A 22,288-nucleotide genomic window follows, 5' to 3' on the forward strand; every position below is an offset into this window, starting at 1 on the left:
CGAATCCACCTCTCTCGGCCTCTCAAAGTGCTGGGATTACAGGCGTGAGCCACCACGGCCGGCCTAAATGAACATTTTAAATGGATAAAATAAGTTTTCTTGACATGTTTTAGGAATTAGCAAAATTCCATCTGGAAGAATACTCCAAGGACAAATGGAGTAGGCTGCTAAATGCAGAAGGCTAGCTCTCTCTGAGATGAGCTGGAGTACCACAGAACCAGGGATGAGGAATCTAAGAAATGCTGCGCTATCAGTTGGATCAAGGTACACAGGCTTTGGGGATTCACAGGACAGAGAACTGCGGGAATTCTTGATGGCCAGAGGATGACCACAAAGCTAGAAATGGATTTAACACCTTGAATCCTCATTCCTAATCTAATACTGGTGATACGTATTGACTTAAATCCCCTCCAAGCTAACATATACATACTGTTAAGCCATTAATGTATTAGTATTTGAAAGCTAAACAACTTCATTTCATTCTCATTTATTTATTTGGCCTAATACCATCTCCTCCTTCCATCTTGAAGGAAGAGTGCTAGTTTCAACATCTCAAGACCTGTGATTCCAGCTCACTGGTGTCCTGGATGTAGCTTTCATAGGAACAGTATGGTGTGCTGATCCTCACTGCTTTAACTTTTCCAGACTAGAGGCTAGTCTTTTAGCTTATCCTCTCAATTGAAATTGATGCATCACTTTGAGTGTTTTACTTTCCTATGAGAGCCCTTTCTCAGCAACCTTATGGTTACATACACAGTGCAGGTAATATGGTTTGACATAAAAACAAGAAAACACATTATTTCATCTATAAGACTCTAGAATCCAACCTAGGAGTCTACAGCAATTCTTAAGTCTCACATTTTGGGACCTGACAGTTTCAACTTATACCATTCTTATTCTTTCAAAAAAATAAATTGACAATTTTTTTTTTCTGGAGTAATTTTCTTTACCTAATTTCTCACTAAATGATACTATGGTTACTTGTGGTAACCACCCGTGTCACAAAGGCTTAGTAGGGGGCAGAGAAAGGGATGGCAGAGGCTTCTTAGAGTCAAAGGAAAACTGCAGTTTTACTCCTAGATTGCTCAGTTTCACTCCATCAACAGCAGAGACAACTTAACCATCTATTTACTTATCTATCCTATATTTTCTACAAGCTGTCTCCATTTATAGTCTACAACAAACCACAAAAGGGGGAATTTTTGAAAGCAAAGCAATAAAATGTCTTCTTAAAGATGCTACACTTTTTCTCTTTGAAGCCCTCTGCCTTGCATCTTTGTGGCATCTTCCTAAACATTACCTCCCCTAATTAGTATCCTCTGTACAGCTGTCTCCATGAACTCCTTCCAATTAATTTATAAGAAAAAGACCAACAAGGCTACTTGCACCATCAATCCTTAGGCATTTCCAATGAACATTCCTCATCTAGAGAGTCGTCTACTCCTGCCTGTTCTTTGGGTTAGTTGTTCAGAAGGAAGTAACCACCAGCTCTGGTATAATACTGTGACAGCGTCGTCACTGAAGGAGGAGCTCCGTAGCCACATCCTAGCGGGATCAGAATCAACCCTCTCACCTGCCGATCTGGACGGTCGGTTCCGTGGCATACACTGTGCCCGTGAAGCCAGTGTGCTCGGTGATGTATGGCAGCGCCATCATACAGTGATAGTTAGAGATGAGAATCACATCTACCGTAGACAGATCTATTAGCTCGGTCTGAAAAGAAAGGGAGGGAATGATATATATCTGTTCAGGGATCGATCAATATGATGTGACTAAAAAACGATGTTGTCAGAATGCAGAGAAGTAGTTTCTGTATTGCAGAATAACAATGGCTTTCCCTGCAACACTGCCATTCTCTCATTTGAAGAGGTTTTCTACACTGACATTAAGTAGCAGGACAGGATGGCCAGCAATGAGAACACAGCCAGCCCAGAGGCAGCACTCTGATTTTACTAGAACAGAATTCTTCTGAATTAGACTTATGAGGTTAAATGACAGCAGGACCCTTCGGCAGCTGCTGCCAGGCAAGTGAAACCAGGTAACTGGAAGCAGAGAGAGCAGCATATAGGCTGCAAGCATACACTAGAACACAACACCCCACTGCTACAGATTAATGGGCAATGGGGACGCAGCACACAGAAACCAGCTCTTCAAAAGCCAGATGGAGAGACAATTGTTTTGGTTTTTCTTTTGAGGTAACTTTTGTTAGTTTAGTGCTGGTTATAGAGCTCTCCAAAAAAGCAGAGTGGCAGTCATGAAAGGAAATTATCTTTTCATCTTCCATCCTAATCTTAACCCCAGATCTGCGCTTTGAAGTTCATCACTAAGGTCATGTAAAAAGGGAGAAAAGACAGGTTAGCAGGTGAGGGAAAAGGCTATCCAAGTTTGGGTAAATTTTAGGAAAACACCTAAAATTCTTCCATATATTTAAGTCCTACCAGTCTGTCAAGGCGCAATTCTCTTCTTCCACTAGGTCTTCCTGATTTGCTCACAAGATAGAAACCACAACTTCCTCAGAACTCCCAAAGTATTGTATGTGTAACTCAATTTTTAAATTTTTATTTCTTTTTGAGACAGAGTAGCTGGGATTACAGATGTGCCCTACCACGCCTGGCTAATTTTTGTATTTTTAGTAGAGATGGGGTTTCGCCACGTTGGCTAAGCTGGTCTCAAACTCCTGACCTCAAGTGATCCGGCTGCCTCAGTCTCCCAAAGTGGTGGGATTACAGCAAGCCACCAAGCCTGGTCTGTATGTGTAACTCTTATGACAGTTCACAATCTATACACAACACCTCAAAGTAGCACTTTGTCCTGTGTGACTCCTCTGTCCCCTCCCACCTGTGGCAGCCAGTACTTAACAAGCCTTGGTGTGCTTCTGTTGAAGGAATGCAGCTTTATTAGTGGCATGTTCTGGGAGAAGTGAAACACCGTGGTTCAGAGACAACCCGTCACTCACAGGGCCCTCCGCCGTGGAGGTACATTTCCCATAACTCTGGGAAATGTACGGTGCACTAAGGAAAAGCAAGTGACTCGGTTAAGAGGTGGGTCCTTGAGATAATACATCCCCACGAAGAAGAAATAAGAAGGATGATGTGACACAAGCAGATGAAGAGAGGCAGGGTGCCATTCTGGCTATGGGTATTTTTCAGTTGAGTAACTTTACAAACAAAATGAGTAATTTAATAAAGATGCCAGGCAGCATTGGCCCCCAAGGATAGGATGCCAGCAGAGCTCATAAACTACTCAGTGCCAGGGTACTGCTGTCTGTGTGAACACCATGCCTAATGAACAGCCAACCCATCCTAACCTTCACCCCAAGTTGTGCACTGCCCTTGCAAGACAGTGTCCTCCTCATGAAGGACCATATAACTCTTTGCTGGTCCTACTCTCCACTACCTCCCTAGCATCATTTTTAAATAAATAGGGAAATTAAGACGGAGTAGCACAGTGATAGATCCAGAAGAAAACAATGCGAATCACACTGAAGCAACAATAAAGCTGAAAACCATCGCCACCAGTCCTCATGTATACAGAAACTGGGTGAGAAAACTTGAAATTTCTCTTTAATGTCTAAGAACCAGCCCACAGAGTCTAGAATTAAAAAAATAAAAAATTATTCTGTTGGTATATATAAAAAATGTATGCTGACATAAAACATTTTTCCTCTGAGAAATTTAAATTCCAAACCACATTTATATACATGTAACTCTTGACCAACACAGCGGTTAGGGGTGCTGACCCCCTGGACAGTTGAAAATAACTTTTGACTCCCCTCAAACTTAACTATTAATAGCCTACTGTTGACTAGAAGCCTTCCTAATAACATAACTAACACATACTTCGCATATACACTATATACTATATTCTTACAATAAAATAAGCTAGAGAAAAGAAAACGTTATTAAGAAAATCATAAGGAGCCAGATGTGGTGGCTCATACCTGTAATCCCAGCACTTTGCGGGGCTGAGGTGGGAGGACTGCTTGAGGCCAGGAGTTTGAGACCAGCCTGGTTAACGTAGTGAGACCTAATGTTTAAACAATTAGCCAGGCATGGTGCTGCACACCTGTAGTCCCATCTACTCGGAGGCTGAGACAGGAGGATCACTTGAGCCCAGGAGGTCGAGGCTGCAGTGAATTATGATTGTACCATCACACTTCAGGCTGGGCAATAAAGTGAGACCCCATCTCAAAAACAAAAAAAATCATAAGGAAAAGAAAATACATTTACTATCCATTAAGTGGAAGTGAATCATCATAGAGGTCTTTATTTTTGTCATCTTCACATTAAACAGACTGAGGAGAAGGAGGAAGAGGGGTTGGTCTTGTTGGCTTGGGTGGCAGAGAGGAAGAAGTGTAGGAGGTAGAAGGCAAGGTAGGAGAAGCCAGCACACTCGGAGTGCTTACGGATATATGTCATAATTTGTTTGACATTTTCACGTTTTCATTTCTCTAAAAATGTTTCTATATGGTATCAACCCTTCTTCCACCATTTTAGTTTCTGTGCCCATATCATAGAAGGATCTAAGTTGTAAAAGAAGTCAAAAGCAGTCTTGAATAATCGCAACCCTTCTGCCTGACTGTCTAATGTCAATTTGTTTTCCAGCACTGCTTCTTCTATGTCTTCTTCATCATCTGGCACTGGTTCAGAAGCACTCATCTTGGTCAGGTCATCTTCTGTTAACTCCTCTGGTGTGCTAATAGGCTCCTGAATTTCTCCAAGTTCCATATCTTGAAACGCTTCACCTCCCACTTTTTTTTTTTTTTTTTTGTCATAGCCACAATCTCTTTCTTAAGTTCCTTGACTGGTTCTGTTGTAAATCCTGTGAAGTACAACACCTGGACACAGTTTTCTCTAGCAGGAATTTATTTATTGTTTCAGGCTTCATAGCTCTTTCTATAACAATGATGGCAGGTTCAATGGTGTAATCCTTCCAGACTTTCATGATGTTCCATTGGGGTCCTCTTCCATAGAGCTGACAGTCCTTTCCACAGAGTACTGTGATGAGGCTCAAAGGTTCTTATGACCTCCTGATCTAGAGGCTGAATTAGTGATGGTGTGTTTAGGGCATTAGACCACTCTGACACCTTTGGAGTTGAACTCATGGGATTATGGGTGGCCAGAGGCATTGTCCAATACTGAAAGAACTTTAAAATGCAGTCCCTTAGTGGCAAGGTACTTCTTGACTTCAGGGACAAAGCATCAGTGAAACCGATCCTGAAAAGCCGTTCTCGCTGTCCAGGCCTTCTTGTTGTACAAGCCAAAGACTGGCAACTGGTGTTTACCTTTTTCCTTCAGGGATCAGGGGTTGGCCACTTTATAGATAAAGGCAGTCCTGATTAAAAACAAACAAATAAACAAACAAAAAAACCCGAGTGCATTTGCGCAAAACAGTAGAGTTAGCCTATCCCTTCCTGCCTTAAGTGTTGGAACTCACTTCTCTTCCTAATAAATGTTTTTTTGTGACATTTTCTCCCAGATTAGGACACTTTCATCTGCATTAAAAACCCATTCAGGCAGATAGTCTTTCTCCTCAGTGATTTTCTTAATGGCATCTAGGAATTTGTCTGGTGTCTCTTGGCTGGAGGAAGCTGCTTTTCCTGTTATCTTGACATTTTTTTAAGCTTTCCTTTTGCTTTAAGTTGTCATACAATGATTTCACTTTTTCTTGAATCACATCAGAGTCTATAGGTATGCCTTTCTTACAGCAGACTTGCACCCACGTAATGCTGCATTTTCAATACGAGGTAAAAATGTATTTCACAAGAAGTACAAGTTTTCATGCCTGCTGGTGTAGCTACAGTGACAGCTTCATGTGTTTTCTCTTGTTTTTCTTTTCTTTTTCTTTTTTTTTTTTTTTTTTTTAACATGGTCCTTTTTTACAATGGTCCTTATGCTGGATTCATTTGTCCCGAAATGGCGGGCAATGTCAGCTGCAGACTTCAATCTACATATCAGGCACTTCAACTTTTCCTTGTAATGCCACGACTTTTCTTTGCTTCTTGGGAGCACTTCAAGCATCACTAGCGGCACTTCGTATGGGTCCCACTTCGTATGGGTGTTATTCAAGGTTAACGGTACTGCATTAAACATGACGCAAGATCCATGAGAATTGTGAGAGATCACTCTTTACTGCAATACGCAATTTATAGGAGAGGGGAACGGCTCACATGGAGATGACTGGCATCACATGGTGTTTTAAGCGGACACTTGAGCTCACCACAACAGTAACAGGAGGTGGCTATGAAGTTATAGACTGTACTACAGTTTTATGCATGTGATTAAATACTGAATCTTAATGCTCATTTATGTTTCTTTCGAGTGCAAATCGTGTCATGTATGGTCTGTAAATGTTGGTGTGCATAGTTTTGATAAATTTTAACTTTTTCAGCTGGGCGCGGTGGCTCAAACCTGTAATTCCAGCACTTTGGGAGGCTGACGCAGATTGCTTGAGCTCAGGAGTTCAAGACCAGCTTGGACAACAAGGCAAAACCCCTCTCTACAAAAAATACAAAATTAGCAGGGTGTGGTTGTGTGCATCCGTGGTCCCAGCTACTTGGGAGGTTGAGGTGGGAAGATGGCTTGAGCCAGGAAGGCGGAGGTTGCAGTGAGCTGAGATTGAACTACTGCACTCCAGCCTGGGCAATAGAGCCAATGAAAAAAAATTATTGGCTGGGCGTGGTGGGTCATGCCTGTAATCCCAGCACTTTGGGAGGCCAAGGTGGGTGGATCACCCGAGGTCAGGAGTTTAAGATCAGCCTGGCCAACATAGTGAAACCCTGTCTCTACTAAAAATACAAAAATTAGCAGGGCATAGTGGTGGGCACCTGTAATCCCAGCTACTTGGGAGGCTGAGTCAGGAGAATCGCTTGAACCCAGGAGGCTGAGGTTGCAATGATCCAAGATTATGCCACTGTACTCCAGCCTAGGTGACAGAGTGAAACTCTGTCTCAAAAAAAAAAAAAAAAAAAAAAAATTTCTCTTTTTATAATAAATTTGTGTATACTTTATGATGGTAAATGAGAAAATAGACTACTGTCTATACATACTTTATGAATTAATGACATGTCTAACGTTTTCTTAATTTGCTATTTCTCGACTATGCAGTTCATCTGCAAGTTTTTTCAAATTGTCATAATGAAAAACTCCACATGTAAGTGGACTTTTCCAGTTCAAACTCATATTGTTCAATGGTCAACTGTACTAACATATTTACTTACATATGTTCACTCAATGGAATCCAGTAAAGATTACTCTAACTTTAAAACTGTTGTATACCAACACTTGGGGTTCTACAGACCATAAATTCAATCAAAACAACCCTCATTTACTGGTTGCGTACTGTACTGGGATACAAAGATATATAAGCTATTTGTACTAGTTTGTAAATTTCATGACGATTGGGACCTTGGCTGTGTGGCTCACCCACAAGTCAGTGAAGACTGGGCTATAATAAGTGCCTCTCTCCTGCTTCCATTACTCTCCCATTTTTTTTCCAATCATACAAGGCCTGGCTCTACCTTAAAACAGTGACTATTACTAATTTGTGCCCTAAAATCTTGCCTGAAAAAATGTATATGGCTCTAGAACCCTAAATATATCAATAATCCTTTAGCTTGGCAAAAGTGAACTGTGGAATGGTAACTGTCTAATTTAAAAGCTGAGTATCCTAAAGAGTAAGTCAGAAAGCCACCGGAACACCAATTCATAAATTCTACAGTGGTGTCCATAAACAGAAGGTTGCAGTAGTCAGTATCACACGTGGTCAACTGAAAACAAATGTAGCACCTAGGATCAGGAATCTTCAAACAGATGGTGAACTGCCCTACCAATTCCTAAGTGACAAATGAGGATGACAAAATGACTTTGGTTAATGGTGAGGGAGAGCTCTGGATTCTTGGATTCCTTCAGCTTTAGGCTTACTACTAAATCTCAAACTTTCTCCCTTATCTGCCAACTTCAATTACCACGTTTGTCTGTGTTTCTTTTTCTGTTTGCTCTGGTACCCTCAAAGACATATACACATACTTCCAAGAGAGATAAAAATGTTGATCTACAGGATATTAAACAAAGCGTAGAAATGGAAAGAGAAGGAAGAAGAGAAAACAAAAATAAGAGAAACTGCACTCCAAATTCTTTTTCTCTTTGGCCCTGAATTTGTGGAAGTATTTTCTACAGGTACTGTGATCCACTGGGCATATGGAAAAAAGAGGATGGCACCTTCTCATGAACCTGCGAGCAGCTCCGGCTTTCCACATTTCACATGTCTGTTAAGAACCGCATCTAGGCTACTCTGGGGATTAGGTCTCTCAGCTGAGATTAGCTGCCTTTAAAACAAACGGAAACTGATCTTAGTTTCCCTTGAAAGGATGAAACTGGCCCCACACCCTAACAATAAGTCTCACTATGATAATAATAAGTAACTGTTTTCTATGACTCAGTTCAGAATCTATGAATTTCAAACAATATTAAATATGGTATTTCAAGTCAGCAAGAATTTTTACAGTTTACTGGCATTGGCTAAATAATAGCAATTGTCAGTTATCCACCATAAAGCAAGACCAGGACACATATGGCTAACCTAAGCACACAGGCATCAGAATCATAAAACTAAAAGGCTTGAGTTATTTCCTTACCTTGCTCAAAACATGCCCTAGTAGGAGTATTAGTGGGGATTACAGAAAGAACAGGAAATAGGAAGAAGAGAGTGACGTAAATGACTTACAGACAATATAAAAAGCTGCTAAATGATCACATTTTGGCTGTGTAACAATGTGCCTGGAATAACGGATTCATTTAAACTTGAAAACAGGAAGCTAAGCCTCTTAAAATTATTTCTTGACTTCATTTTGAGCAATTACATAATAAGGTTTGTTTCTACAATAAGATTCACCTTAATCTTACCTCTGGTAAACAGAATTCAGGCACAGAATCCACAAATACATGACCCGAGCACTCCTTTAGCTCCTAAAAGAAATGAAAAGGAAAAACACAAGGAAGAGATACCCAGTACATATAGGACCAAATAAATATACTCCTCAAACAAAACTTTTCACGAAGAATCATAGACTACTAGAGTTGGAGGGAAGCTGGGAGGTTATTAGGCCGACTGTCCTGTGTTTAGGCTCAGGCAGGCCAAGTGTCTTACTAAGGGTAAAATGCTGGTTGGTTGCAGACTCAGGACTTGAATGCACATTTTTTGAAACCTCTTCCATGCATGGGTATGTGCTGCTCCCATAACCCACAATCCAGTGGTTTCCAAATAAGGTATGCAAACTGTACTAGCAACACCAGAATTATGTGGGGACGTGGATTACAAAAAAGATCCCTGGCCCTATCTAAGACTGAAGGGATCAGAAACTGGGGATGAGGCCATGGAATGTGTGTTTATAACAAGCACCTCCAGTGATTCTGTTATGCTGTCAGGCTAGGAGTCATGGCCCTACATAAACTGTTTAAAGGCTTTTTCTCCACCTACCAAGGGTTGGGAGGAAAGGGGGACGTAAGGAGGGAGGGTCAAGAGCCTGAAACAGGGATTCAGCATCCACCACCAGCACTACCACCATCACCACCTCCTCCGCTACCACAAGTACCACCACTGCCTCCACCATCACTACCACCACCACCTCCACCTCCACCACTGCCACCTCCACCTCCACCACAACCACCACCAGCACCACGAATATAACGTTTTTCCTTGCACAACATACCATTTATTTAGCATTATAAACCAAATGTATTTATTCAAAAGAAAAAAGTATATGTATAAATAAATAGATATAGTCCAGCTTCTCACCCCACCCATGACCCACCAAATTTAATAAACCTGTCTTTCCCCCACAGACTGACCCTGAGAAAAGAGTTTGACAGAAGGTAGTTCATATGGGAGGTGCTGAGAAAACAGAGTAGAGAAGTGATCAGTGCAAAGGAAGGTGACAGATAATGGCTTTGTCACTGAGCCACATACAACTTGGGGCAACTGGAACTTATCCCCATGGGGAAACTCAGAAATGATCTAACACAGACAGCTCCAAATTATCCCACTGAGGAGCAATGGGGCTGAAATGTTTATATACCAACTCCTGCATTTTGTGCAGCCTCAGGAAAAAAACTCTCAGGCAAAGCCATACAGACACTGGCAGATGGAATTATGACAGACGACAGTGAAATAGCAAAGTCCGAGAGATATGGGTGGGCTACCAATAGGGTCTGCTACGATGCCTCCTGAAGGCCACTAATGCTTTCTCCTCTCACTGACACTTTAAACTGAAGTCCACAGTGAATTTTTTGCACCATCAAGGTTAAAGCTACCTATGACTTCACACTGAAACCAGTAAAAGATAGAATGTGGTTGACAGTTTCCTTTGCTCTTTCCAGAAAGGGAAAGATACTTTTGTAATTTTGTTCTATCATGTTTCCATTAGTCACTCAACATATATTATACGTATCTATATATACATGTATCTATAGTTACATATCGGAGTCTGAATGATTTTACTCTCAATCTTTATCTGAAAATAGGGCACTGACTACATAGTACTGTCCTTTTGAATGTTACAAGTCTCATATCAGAACCTTGATAGACAATTTCCTCCCCTTGCCTTCCACTATACACTCTGGTTCCTCTCCTTAGATGAGTACCATTTAACTAGTGACAGGCTGAGCCAAAAGGAGACTGAACACTTTTCTTAATTACAATGTACCTGCCAGCTAAAAACAAATGAGCAATTATGTTTAATGGGAGAAGACTCCCCACTCCCTTAGGATGAGGTTAAAAATGATTAAAGACAAATCATGGGAAATTTCAAAGCTTTGCCTGGCCTTAAATGGGCTATGTAATCTTCTTCCCCATAATGCTACATTTCAGGACAGGGCATATGATGAAGTCTCCTTGCAGGCTCTCATCCTTCCTGACCTGCAGAAGCATATTTGCCATTCCAAACACTTACAATGTCACTGTATTTTATTCACCACTCCCTTCTAATGAAATACTCCCACATGCACATGCAAGTCATTTCGCTCACAATGCGCTGGTAATGGGATGCTTCAGAGCCTTTTGCAGGGAACAATGATTTATAGCCAGCAGGAGAATCAGGCTGAAATCAGGTGCACAGGTTTCTGAATGTCACATAATTTTACAGTCAGCTCTGAAGAAAATCTGGTTTCAAATTATGCATTTGGCTTGTACTTGAGGCTACAGTGCAGTTACAGGAATTAATTCTGTAAAAAGAACACCTCTTTATTTAATAGTATCTATTACAAGAGAAAATGCTTTATTTAGATGAATCATGTTAAGCATCTTTAAACTCTTAATTTTTCAAATGTGAAACTGAGGAAAGGAAGAATGATTTAGGGGACTAAGAAGTGGCCTGAGGGGGCTTTACAGTCTTTAACCTTCCTATACCTCTGATTTTAGTACAAAGTTTGACTAGCTTATAGTTGGAACATTTTTTGGTAGCTTTAGTCTTTCATTTATTAAATAACTGTCTAACTATTGATCCGAGGAAGAAATTACTGAAAAGATAACCTAATGTCAAAAATTTAATAGCCTCAAAGAGAAAGAAGTAATTTAAGCCATTTATTTTAGGTGTAGTCAGTCATTAAAGTCATAATAGAACTCCAAATCCCAGATTCCTAGAACTGTTTTTTTTTTTTTTTTTTTAAATCATCTATAGAGATTATCCATTCTAGACTATCAGGACAGGCTGAAATGGGATCACAGATCATAGTGTGGGAGACCCTCTACTCAAATTTACCTAAGAGCACTGTCCCCTGCACACGAAGGCACTGCCGGGGAAGTCAAACACTCTGCTCCTCAGACCATTCCCCACACAGTGGCCAGAGTGATCCAATCTGACAATGCCACTGTCCTTCTGTAACCTTCTGTGGCCTATTGTTACCCAAAAAAGAACCAAGCTTTTTACAAAGCCCTACCTGATCTGACCCTTCATAGAAGCAGTTTAAAACTCATCTACTTGAGGATTTTAAAGTTATTTTAAAAAAGGTTTTACTCTTTTCAATCACAAAATGAACTGGATTGATTCTTTAAAAAACCTTGTCTTTGAAACACTCATTGCAATTCTAGAAATAACAGTTTTCTTTCTGCGGTGATAAAAGGTATTTGCAGCAGAAGTACTTAAATTTCTACACATGAGCAAAATGGATCTGAATCAGAACAGTGACATTCTCTAAAAGGCACTTAAAAATAGTAGCTACCATGTCCTGAAGACCCCAGCATAGATATTGGGGTTTTTCAGAGAGGGAAAAAAAAAAGCCATCAGTCACACTACTACAGGGTGGCTCTGGTATGAGAAGATAACTTTCCACTGTGTATAGATATGCTTTAGTTTGTAGTCTTAGATATTACCTTGTCCAAGAAAGCATTTCCATCCTTCAGGGACCAGCCAGGAAGACTGGACAGCCTGGGACTGCAAAACAAAATATTAAGATTAAGTTAACCTAGATAGATTATAATCCTCAATGATTTCATGGTAACTGTACTGTCTCCATAAAGTTAAGAACAGTTTAAAATTACTGGTAGTAGTTCTTATCCTAAATACCAATCAAATATAAGAGAAATAACCATGTTGTATCAAGCTTAAAAATTATGTGGCAATAGGATATTAAAAGGTCAAACAGTTTGGCGGAAAATTGGAAAAACTAAAAGAATCGTATGCAGAATAATAAAGAAAAAAGAAAGATGAGACATGAGAGGCTTTTATAGTTGTCCAATCACCCCATCTTCTTTCCCATGTGTCTGGCCACAGTCCTTAGACAGGGCAGAACAGGCATCATCTTATTGCGGATGAAAAAACAGATGCGAATAGGAGCTCTGATGAGAACACTGCCCTACTATCTCCCCGTCAGCATTCACCACAAACACGAATACCCGAATTCCAGTCCAATCCATGCTTTGGGTTCACAGCTTTACAAGTGGATTAGTCACCTGTCACCTGTGACTTGAGCTTCCAATTCTGGAGAATGAAGCTAGTTTTCCCAAGTGTTACAAAATGACACCATGTCTAAAGTGAACAGCTTCTAGCAGATGAGGTCAATTTCATGTGTATGTTACATTTTAAAAATCTGAATTAAAAAATCATTTACTACTAATAATCTAAAGATTTAACTGTGTACTACTAGTTGACCAGAAGAAATATAATGCAAGCTGAAAGTGCCAATAACTCAGGAGAGAAAACAGTATGCTGGTAAAATTAAAAGCGTAATGACCAAGGTAATGTGTGAAGAAAAAGCCCATCAGGATTCCAAGTTGGATGGCAAAAGGATTTCAGCACTCACTACAAAATTATCTTCTGTGATGCAAAAGTTAAGGACAAAGTAAGGGTGCGGGACTAAAAGAATCAGAAACCAAGTATCTGTAAGGTCTCTCTTCCTCTTCTCAAAATAATTTGGTCAGATGCTAAGTCTGTAAGTAGATAGGTATGAAAGTCAACATAAAAGCATAAATATGTGAATATCTGTCAATCTTTTAGAAATGGTTAAAAACCTGAATAAAATATAAACGCATCTACTTTCAGAAAAAAGTGAGAATTGGGGGTGGGGGTAAGTTTTTCGTTGTTGTTGTTGTCATTGTTTTTTGAGACGGGATCTCGCTCTGTCACCCAGGCTGGAGTGCAGTGGTGCAATCGTGGCTCACTGCAACCTCCGCCTCTTGGGTTCACGCCATTCTCCTGCCTCAGCCTCCCAAGTACAGGTGCCCGCCATCACATCCGGCTAATTTTTTGTATTTTTAGTAGAGACGGGGTTTCACCGTGTTAGCCAGGATGGTCTCGATCTCCTGACCTCATGATCCACCCGCCTTGGCCTCCCAAACTGCTGGGATTACAGGCGTGAGCCACCGCACACAGCCGGGGGTGGGGGTTAAGTTTTAATTATTAGGTTGGTGCAAATAATTTTGACATTAATTCCAAACTTACAGAAAAGTTGCAAGGATGTGAATACAATGGACTCTCACATACCCTTTATCTAGATTAACTGTTTACATTTTGCCTTTATTTATCCAAAAGTGAGAATACTGATGTATATTAGAGAATGAAAATCACTACTGGAGGCCAGGTGCAGTGGCTCACACCTGTAATCCCAGCACTTTGGGAGGCCAAGGTGGGAGGATCATTTGAACCCAGGAGTTTGAGCCCAGCCAGGGCATCATAGTGAGACCCTGTCTTCACAATAAATTAAAAAATTAGCAGGCTGTGGTGGTACACGCTTGTAGTCTCAGCTACTTGGGAGGTCAAGGAGGAAGGATCACTTGAGCCCAGGAGGTCAAGGCTGCAGGAAGCCATGATCGTGCCACTGCAACAAAGTAGAATCTTGTTTTGAAACAAGACCCTGTCTAAAAAAAACAAAAAAAGAAAATCACTACTGAGAGAATCAAATTTGACTGGTATAAATCACACCTGATAACTTTTTTTTTTTTTTTTTAAACTCTGGGAGTTTTTAAAAAAGTTTTAAAAATAAACTCTGGGAGTTTTCTGCTCTAACTTTTCAGAAAAATATACTATTACCATTAGTTGTTTTAATTCCCACCTCATTTCATAGTCATATATTTTGAAGACTTCTTACTTCTTGAAAAATATATTTGCTATCAGATCAGATTAAGAAAGCAAGTATTCCAATAAAAGTGTAATGACAAGACAATGTGGACACTGTTCTCATTTCATGCATGTTAACTCTCTAAAACAAGGTTGTAAATATCTACTTCCCTTTATAAAGATAACTGGATCAAAGGACACACACTCTGTCTGTTCCCCATCAGACCCACACAAATCAGATGACAGATGCAGTTAGCTGTCCTCAACAAACGTTTAGAAATAGTAAGTTGCTTATCAGAATATAACTAATTTTTTAACAAGCAAAATTTTCAGGTGTTGTGGTTTACACTCCTGGAAAACATTTTTTTAATAACATCAAAGCCATCTATTATACCTGGGTGGTTACTTTGGGTTAGAGCCACTGCTAGTAGATGAGACTGAATGCTGAAAGGAAATCATGACCACGTTGTAACAATAGTGCCAATGACAAGGGGATGCAAATACATCACCACATGGCAAAGGGATGCTGACTATAGAGATGAAAATATTTGCTTACTGTGTTCCAATGAGTTAATGAATAAACCACAAAGAGTAAATTTTAAGTTACCAAAGGGGAAGGGACTTAGTTTTTTGCTTTTAATGATTACAAAGTTCGATGGTGTAAACTTTGTAAACAAGGAGCTAGAGATCTTTCCACAGAAATCTAATAAAATGGCCAGGCACGGTGGCTCACGCCTATAATCCCAGCACTTTGGGAGGCAGAGGTGGGTGGATCACCTGAGGTCAGGTGTTCGAGACCAGCCTGGCCAACATGATGAAATCCCATCTCTACTAAAAATACAAAATTATACGGGCATGGTGGTGCTTCCCTGTAATCCCAGCTACTTGAGAGGCCAAGGCAGGAAAATCACTTGAACCTGGGAAGCAGGGGTTGCAGTGAGCCAAGATGGCACCACTGTACTCCAGCCTGGGCAAAAAGAGCAAAATTCCATCTAAAAAAAAAAAAGAAAAAAGAAAGAAATCAATCTAATAAAACATGGGAGGTAAAGGTGCCCCAAAAAAAAAAAAAAAAAAGATTGTAGAAGAGCACATCTTTGCACCCGCTATTTTACTAACATTTCTTAGGAAAAAAGGATACCATTAAAATTTTTAGTCGAAAAAATGTATAAAAGATTTTTAAAGGGGCCAGGCGCGGTGGCTCACGCCTGTAATTCCAGCACTTTGGGAGGCCGAGACGGGCAGATCACGAGGTCAGGAAATCGAGACCATCCTGGCTAACACGGTGAAACCCCGTCTCTACTAAAAAAATAGAAAAAACTAGCCGGGTGAGGTGGCGGGCGCCTGTAGTCCCAGCTACTTGGGAGGCTGAGGCAGGAGAATGGCGTGAACCCGGGAGGCGGAGCTTTTAGTGAGCTGAGATCCGGCCACTGCACTCCAGCCTGGGAGACAGAGCAAGACTCCGTCTCAAAAAAAAAAAAAAAAAAAAAAAAAAAAAAAAAAAAAAAAGATTTTTAAAGTAATTGTTTATTTTGGAAAAATAGGTAAATTATTCTAAGATTTCTGTGGAAAGATTTACGAAGTTTACACAGTTGAACTTTAATGCTTAAAAGCAAAATAACCTTAGACAAGTAATCTATTGCCTAGGAAAATACTGAAAAGAAGATTGAACATTATACACAATTTCTTTTTTTTTTTTTTTGAGGCGGAGTCTCGCTCTGTCGCTCAGGCTGGAGTGCTGTGGCGCCATCTCGGCTCACTGCAAGCTCTGCCTCCTGGATTCCTGCCATTCTCCTGCCTCAGCCTCCCGAGTAGCTGGGACTACAGGCGCCCGCCACCACGCCCGGCTAATTTTTTGTATTTTTAGTAGAGATAGGGTTTCACCACTTTAGCCAGGATGGTCTCCATCTCCTGACCTTAGGATCCGCCCGTCTCGGACTCCCAAAATGCTAGGATTACAGGCGTGAGTCACCACGCCTGGCCTGCAATTTCTTTTTTATTTTTATTAAAGACAGAGTCTTACTCTGTCGCCCAAGCTGGAATGCACTTGTGAGATCACAGCCCACCGCAGACTCAAACTCCTGGGCTCAAGTCTCAGCCTTCCAAGTAGCTGGGACTACAGGTACATACCACCACATCCAGGTATGAAATGTATTACTTTTACAATCAGAAAATAATAATGAAAGAGGCATGAGTCCATTCATTCATTTATTCAAAAAATACTAACAAGCTTAATTCCCAGTGCAAAGTGTTGGAATGATAGTAAATAAACAATCCTTTCCTTTTAGGAGTTTGCAATCTAGTATAGGGAGTCATTACACCAGAATAAAATAAGAGCTCTGACAGGGGTACACAGGAGGTGCCATGGGTTCACAGAAAGTGCACTTTTGACAGTTTGCAGTGAGGTGGTAGAGTAGAAAATAGGAGTTAGGAAGTGAAGGTGGAGGAGGTCTTTCAAGAAGGAAACAGGGAAGAGCCTCATCACAGGGTGCGGTGTTGCAGGTCAGTGAGGTGCTCATCTTTTCACTCACTGATTTAGGAATCTTTATTAGTATGTCAAGATGTTGGTGACAGGACTAGGTGCCAGCGATAGGACTGTGAGCAAAATACTCCCTCCTCCTGAGGAAGCAGGCGAGGCACACGAATCCAGTCAGCATGCAAATTGATGGGGACAAGTGGAGGCAGCATCAAAAAATTTCCCTGGGGACACGAGGACTGAGTTGAGATCTGGACAGGAGCAGAGTCAAGGGGAAACTGGGGGCAGGGCCTGAGGGACTAGAAAAAGTTTAGCTCCCACTTACAGGTGAGAACATACAGAATTTGGTTTTCTGTTCTTATGTTAATTCACCAAGAATAATGGCCTCCAGCCGCATCCATGTCACTGCAAAGGGCATGATTTTGTTCCTTTTTTCTGGTTGTGTCGTATTCCATGGTGAACAGCCCAGCAGGTTCCTTCAGTCCTTTTCACCACCAGTCCTTGGCATGGACAGCTTCCATGAAGGTTATTCATTTATTCACATGGAACTTTGAGCAGATTCCAAGACACTCCCTCCCAGTCCCCATCCAGCTAGAATGCCATCATTATGTCCTTCCTATATCAAAACTGTAGTCATGGATGATCTCACACAGTCTTCCAAGCTGGAAAAACAATACATGTGACTGCTCTGAGTAAGGAGTCAGAAGATTTCTTTGAAACTATTTAATAGAAGGAAACAAAGAACAAGAGGCAGAGTATAAAGAAGGTACTGGAGGGGCAGGCGTGAAGGCTGATACACTGAGATGAGTGTGGTGTTTGTCCTAAGAGCAATGAAAAACCACTGAAAGGTTTTAAACAAGGAATATAAGATTAGATTTGTGCTCCTAAAAGATGATTGTGGGGAAAACGGAACCATGTGCCTTCTGATAATAGATACTATCATCAGCACGGTATTCCTACGAAAAACAATAACCCCAACCTAATCACGAGGGAACATCAGACAAACCCAAATTGAAAGTCATTATATGAAATAATTGGCCATACTCTTAAAAACCTCAAGGTCATAAAACACAGACCGGGAAAGTCTTCCAGATTAAAGGAGTCTGAAGAAATGACAGCTAAATACAACGTGGATGGGATCTGGATGAGATCCTGGACCAGAAATTACCATTTCTCTCTCTTGCTATAACGGGTTTCATAGTGAATTATGAATTGGCAAAAGTGGAGACATATGTATAAGGTATACAGATTAGACACTGGTATACTATCAATGTAAATTCTCTGATTTTGATTTTTGTATCATGGTTATGTTAGACGATGTCCTTGCTCTTTGGAAATACACTCAAGCATTTACGGGTGAGGAGCATCATGCCTGCATCTCACTCTCAAATGGGTCAGAAAAAAATTATGTGTATACATATCAAGAGGAAATGATAAAGCAAATTTGTTAAAATGCCAATAAACTGGTAAAGGCAATTAGGAATTGCTTGTACTGTTTTTGCAGCTTTTCTGTAAATCTGTAGGATTTCCAGTAAAAAGTCACACCAAAAAGATGACGCTTGATTGAGACAGGGTCAAGATGAGAATTGAAGAAACTGGTGAGGAGGCTTTAGTAATGATACCTATAAAAGACGGGAATGACTACAGCAGCACTGAAGAGAAGTGACTGGATTCTAGAACTATTTAGAAGGTAAAAGTGTCAAGGCTTAATCAAAGATTGCATATGGAGCAGTGAGGAAAAAGGCTGAATGAAAGTTAACTCCCAGTTTTCTCGTTTTTATAAAAGGATACCATTTACTAAGATAGGAACTTGAAGAAAACCGTATCTGGAAGGATTCGTTTTCCTCTTCTGGACCCAGTGTGATCGTGAAAAAAAGTTTGAGGGCATGTTGAGTTTTTTCTTTTTTTTTTTGAGACATAGTCTCTCTCTCTCTCTCTCTCTCTCTCTCTCTCTCTCTCTCTCTCTCTCTCTCCCCCTCTCTCTCTCCCTCCCTCCCACCCTCCCTCCCTCAAGCTGGAGTACACTGGCATGATCATGGCTCATTGCAGCCTCGTCTTTCTGGGCTCACGTGATCCTCCTGCCTCAACCTCCCAAGTCAGCTAGGACTACAGGCACACATCACCATGCCTAGGTAATTTTAAAATTTTTGGTAGGCATTTTGGACACATCAATCTGGAACTTGGAAAAGAGTTACTAACTAAAGATACACATTTGTAAGTTGCTATTTGGATGGTTATTGCAGCTCTGAGCAATTTAATTTTTAGAATTTCAACTTCTATTCAGATTCATAGGGTACACATGCAGGTTTGTTACCTGGGTATATTTCATTATGCTGAGGTTTGGGGTACAACTGAACCTGTTGCCCAGGTAGTGAGCATAGTAGCCAAGAGTTAGTTTTTCAATCCTTGACCCCCTCCCTACTAGCCCTTCTAGTAGTCCCCAGTATCTATTGTTGACATCTTTATGTCCATATGAACCCAATGTTTAGCTTCCACTTACAAGTGAGAACAATACAGTATTTGGTTTTCTTTTTTTATTATTATTATACTTTATGTTCTAGGGTACATGTGCACAACGTGCAGGTTTGTTACATATGTATACCTGTGCCATGTTGGTGTGCTGCACCCATTAACTCGTCATTTACATTAGGTATATCTCCTAATGCTATCCCTCCCCCCTCCCCCAACAACACAACAGGCCCCGGTGTGTGATGTTCCCCTTCCTGTGTCAAAGTGATCTCATTGTTCAATTCCCACCTATGAGTGAGAACATGCGGTATTTGGTTTTCTGTTCTTGCAACAGTTTGCTGAGAATGATGGCTTCCAGCTGCATCCATGTCCCTACAAAGGACACGAACTTTTTTATGGCGGCACAGTATTCCATGGTGTATACATGCCACATTTTCTTAATCCAGTCTGTCACTGATGGACATCTGAGTTGATTCCAAGTCTTTGCTATTGTGAATAGTGCCGCAATAAACATACGTGTGCATGTGTCTTTATAGCAGCATGACTTACAATCCTTTGGGTATATCCCCAGTAATGGGATGGCTGGGTCAAATGGTATTTCTAGTTCTAGATCTTTGAGGAAACGCCACACTGTCTTTCACAATGGTTGAACCAGCTTACAGTCCCACCAACAGTGTAAAAGTGTTCCTGTTTCTCCACATCCTCCCCAGCACCTGTTGTTTCCTGACTTTTTAATGATTGCCATTCTAACTGGTGTGAGATGGTATCTCATTGTGGTTTTGATTTGCATTTCTCTGGTGGCTAGTGATGATGAGCATTTTTTCATGTGTCTGTTGGCTGCATAAATGTCTTCTTTTGAGAAGTGTCTGTTCACATCCTTTGCCCACTTTTTGATGGGGTGGTTTGTTTTATTCTTGTAAATTTGTTTGAGTTCTTTGTAGGTTCTGGGTATCAGCCCTTTGTCAGATGAGTAGATTGCAAACACTTTACCCATTCTGTAGGTTGCCTGTTCACTCTGATGGTAGTTTCTTTTGCTGTGCAGAAGCTCTTTAGTTTAATTAGATCCCATTTGTCAATTTTGGCTTTTGTTGCCATTGCTTTTGGTGTTTTAGACATGAAGTCCTTGCCCATGCCTATGTCCTGAATGGTATTACCTAGTTCTAGGGTTTTTAGGGTTTTAGGTCTAACATTTAAGTCTCTAATCCATCTTGAATTAATTTTCGTATAAGGAGTAATGAAGGGATCCAGTTTCAGCTTTCTACTTATGGCTAGCCAGTTTTCCCAGCAGCATTTATTAAATAGGGAATCCTTTCCCCACTTCTTGTTTTTGGCAGGTTTGTCAAAGATCAGATGGTTGTAGATGTGAGGTATTATTTCTGAGGGCTCTGTTCTGTTCCATTGGTCTATACCTCTGTTTTGGTACCAGCACCATGCTGTTTTGGTTACTGTAGCCTCGTAGTATAGTTTGAAGTCAGGTAGCGTGATGCCTCCAGCTTTGTTCTTTTGATTTAGGATTGTTTTGGCAATGTGGGCTCTTTTTTGGTTCCATATGAACTTTAGTTTTTTCCAATTCTGTGAAGAAAGTCATTGGCAGCTTAATGGGGATGGCACTGAATCTATAAATTACCTTGGGCAGTATGGCCATTTTCACAATATTGATTCTTCCTATGCATGAGCATGGAATGTTCTTCCATTTGTTTGTGTCCTTTTTTATTTCACTGAACAGTGGTTTGCAGTTCTCCTTGAGGAGGTCCTTCACATTCCTTGTAAGTTGGATTCCTAGGTATTTTATTCTCTTTGTAGCAATTGTGAATGGGAGTTCGTTCATGATTTGGCTCTCTGTTTGTCTGTTATTGGTGTATAAGAATGCTTGTGATTTTTGCACATTAATTTTGTATCCTGAGACTTTGCTAGAGTTGCTTATCAGCTTGAGGAGATTTTGGGCTGAGATGATGGGGTTTTCTAAATAGACAATCATGTCATCTGCAAACAGGGACAATTTGACTTCTTCTTTTCCTAATTGAATACCCTTAATTTCTTTCTCTTGCCTGATTGCCCTAGCCAGAACTTCCAACACTATGTTGAACAGGAGTGGTGAGAGAGGGCATCCCTGTCTTATGCCAGTTTTTAAGGGGAATGCTTCCAGTTTTTGCCCATTCAGTATGATATTGGCTGTGGGTTTGTCATAAATAGCTCTTATTATTTTGAGATATGTTCCATCAATACCGAATTTATTGAGAGTTTTTAGCATGAAGGGCTGTTGAATACTGTCAAAGGCCTTTTCTGCATCTATTGAGATAATCATGTGGTTTTTGTCTGTGGTTCTGTTTATATGCTGGATTACGTTTATTGATTTGCATTATGTTGAACCAGCCTTGCATCCCAGGGATGAAGCCCACTTGATCACGGTGGATAAGCTTTTTGATGTGCTGCTGGATCCGGTTTGCCAGTATTTCATTGAGGATTTCTTCATCGATGTTCATCAGGGATATTGGCCTAAAATTATCTTTTTTTGTTGTGTCTCTGCCAGGCTTTAGTATCAGGATGACGTTGGCCTCATAAAATGAGTTAGGGAGGATTCCCCCTTTTTCTATTGATTGGAATAGTTTCAGAAGGAATGGTACCAGCTCCTCCTTGTACCTCTGGTAGAATTCGGCTGTGAATCCATCTGGTCCTGGAGTTTTTTTTGGTTGGTAAGCTATTAATTATTGCCTCAATTTCAGAGCCTGCTATTTGTCTATTCAGGGATTCAACTTCTTCCTGGTTTAGTCTTGGGAGAGTGTGTGTTGGGAGAGGAA

General features: G+C 40.7%; 1 protein-coding gene across 9 annotated transcripts in view; it reads right to left on the minus strand.

Moving 5' to 3' along the window:
• INTS9 (integrator complex subunit 9) overlaps positions 1-22,288 on the minus strand; it is a 128,016-nt gene that overhangs the window by 68,260 nt on the left and 37,468 nt on the right. For 6 of the 9 annotated variants that reach the window (XM_028852519.2, XM_077943366.1, XM_015145082.3 and 3 more), the window contains 3 exons: positions 12,367-12,427; positions 8,904-8,966; positions 1,574-1,713 (listed from right to left, as the gene is read on the minus strand). In XM_028852519.2, coding sequence (XP_028708352.1) covers positions 1,574-1,656 — 83 coding nt within the window. In that variant the 5' untranslated portion in view covers positions 1,657-1,713; positions 8,904-8,966; positions 12,367-12,427. The remainder of the gene's footprint in view (positions 1-1,573; positions 1,714-8,903; positions 8,967-12,366; positions 12,428-22,288) is intronic. The other 3 variants (XM_028852520.2, XM_015145084.3, XM_077943365.1) reach the window with 1 other exon arrangement.

Source organism: Macaca mulatta, chromosome 8, assembly GCF_049350105.2.
Source record: "Macaca mulatta isolate MMU2019108-1 chromosome 8, T2T-MMU8v2.0, whole genome shotgun sequence".
NCBI classification, from domain to species: Eukaryota; Metazoa; Chordata; class Mammalia; order Primates; family Cercopithecidae; genus Macaca; species Macaca mulatta.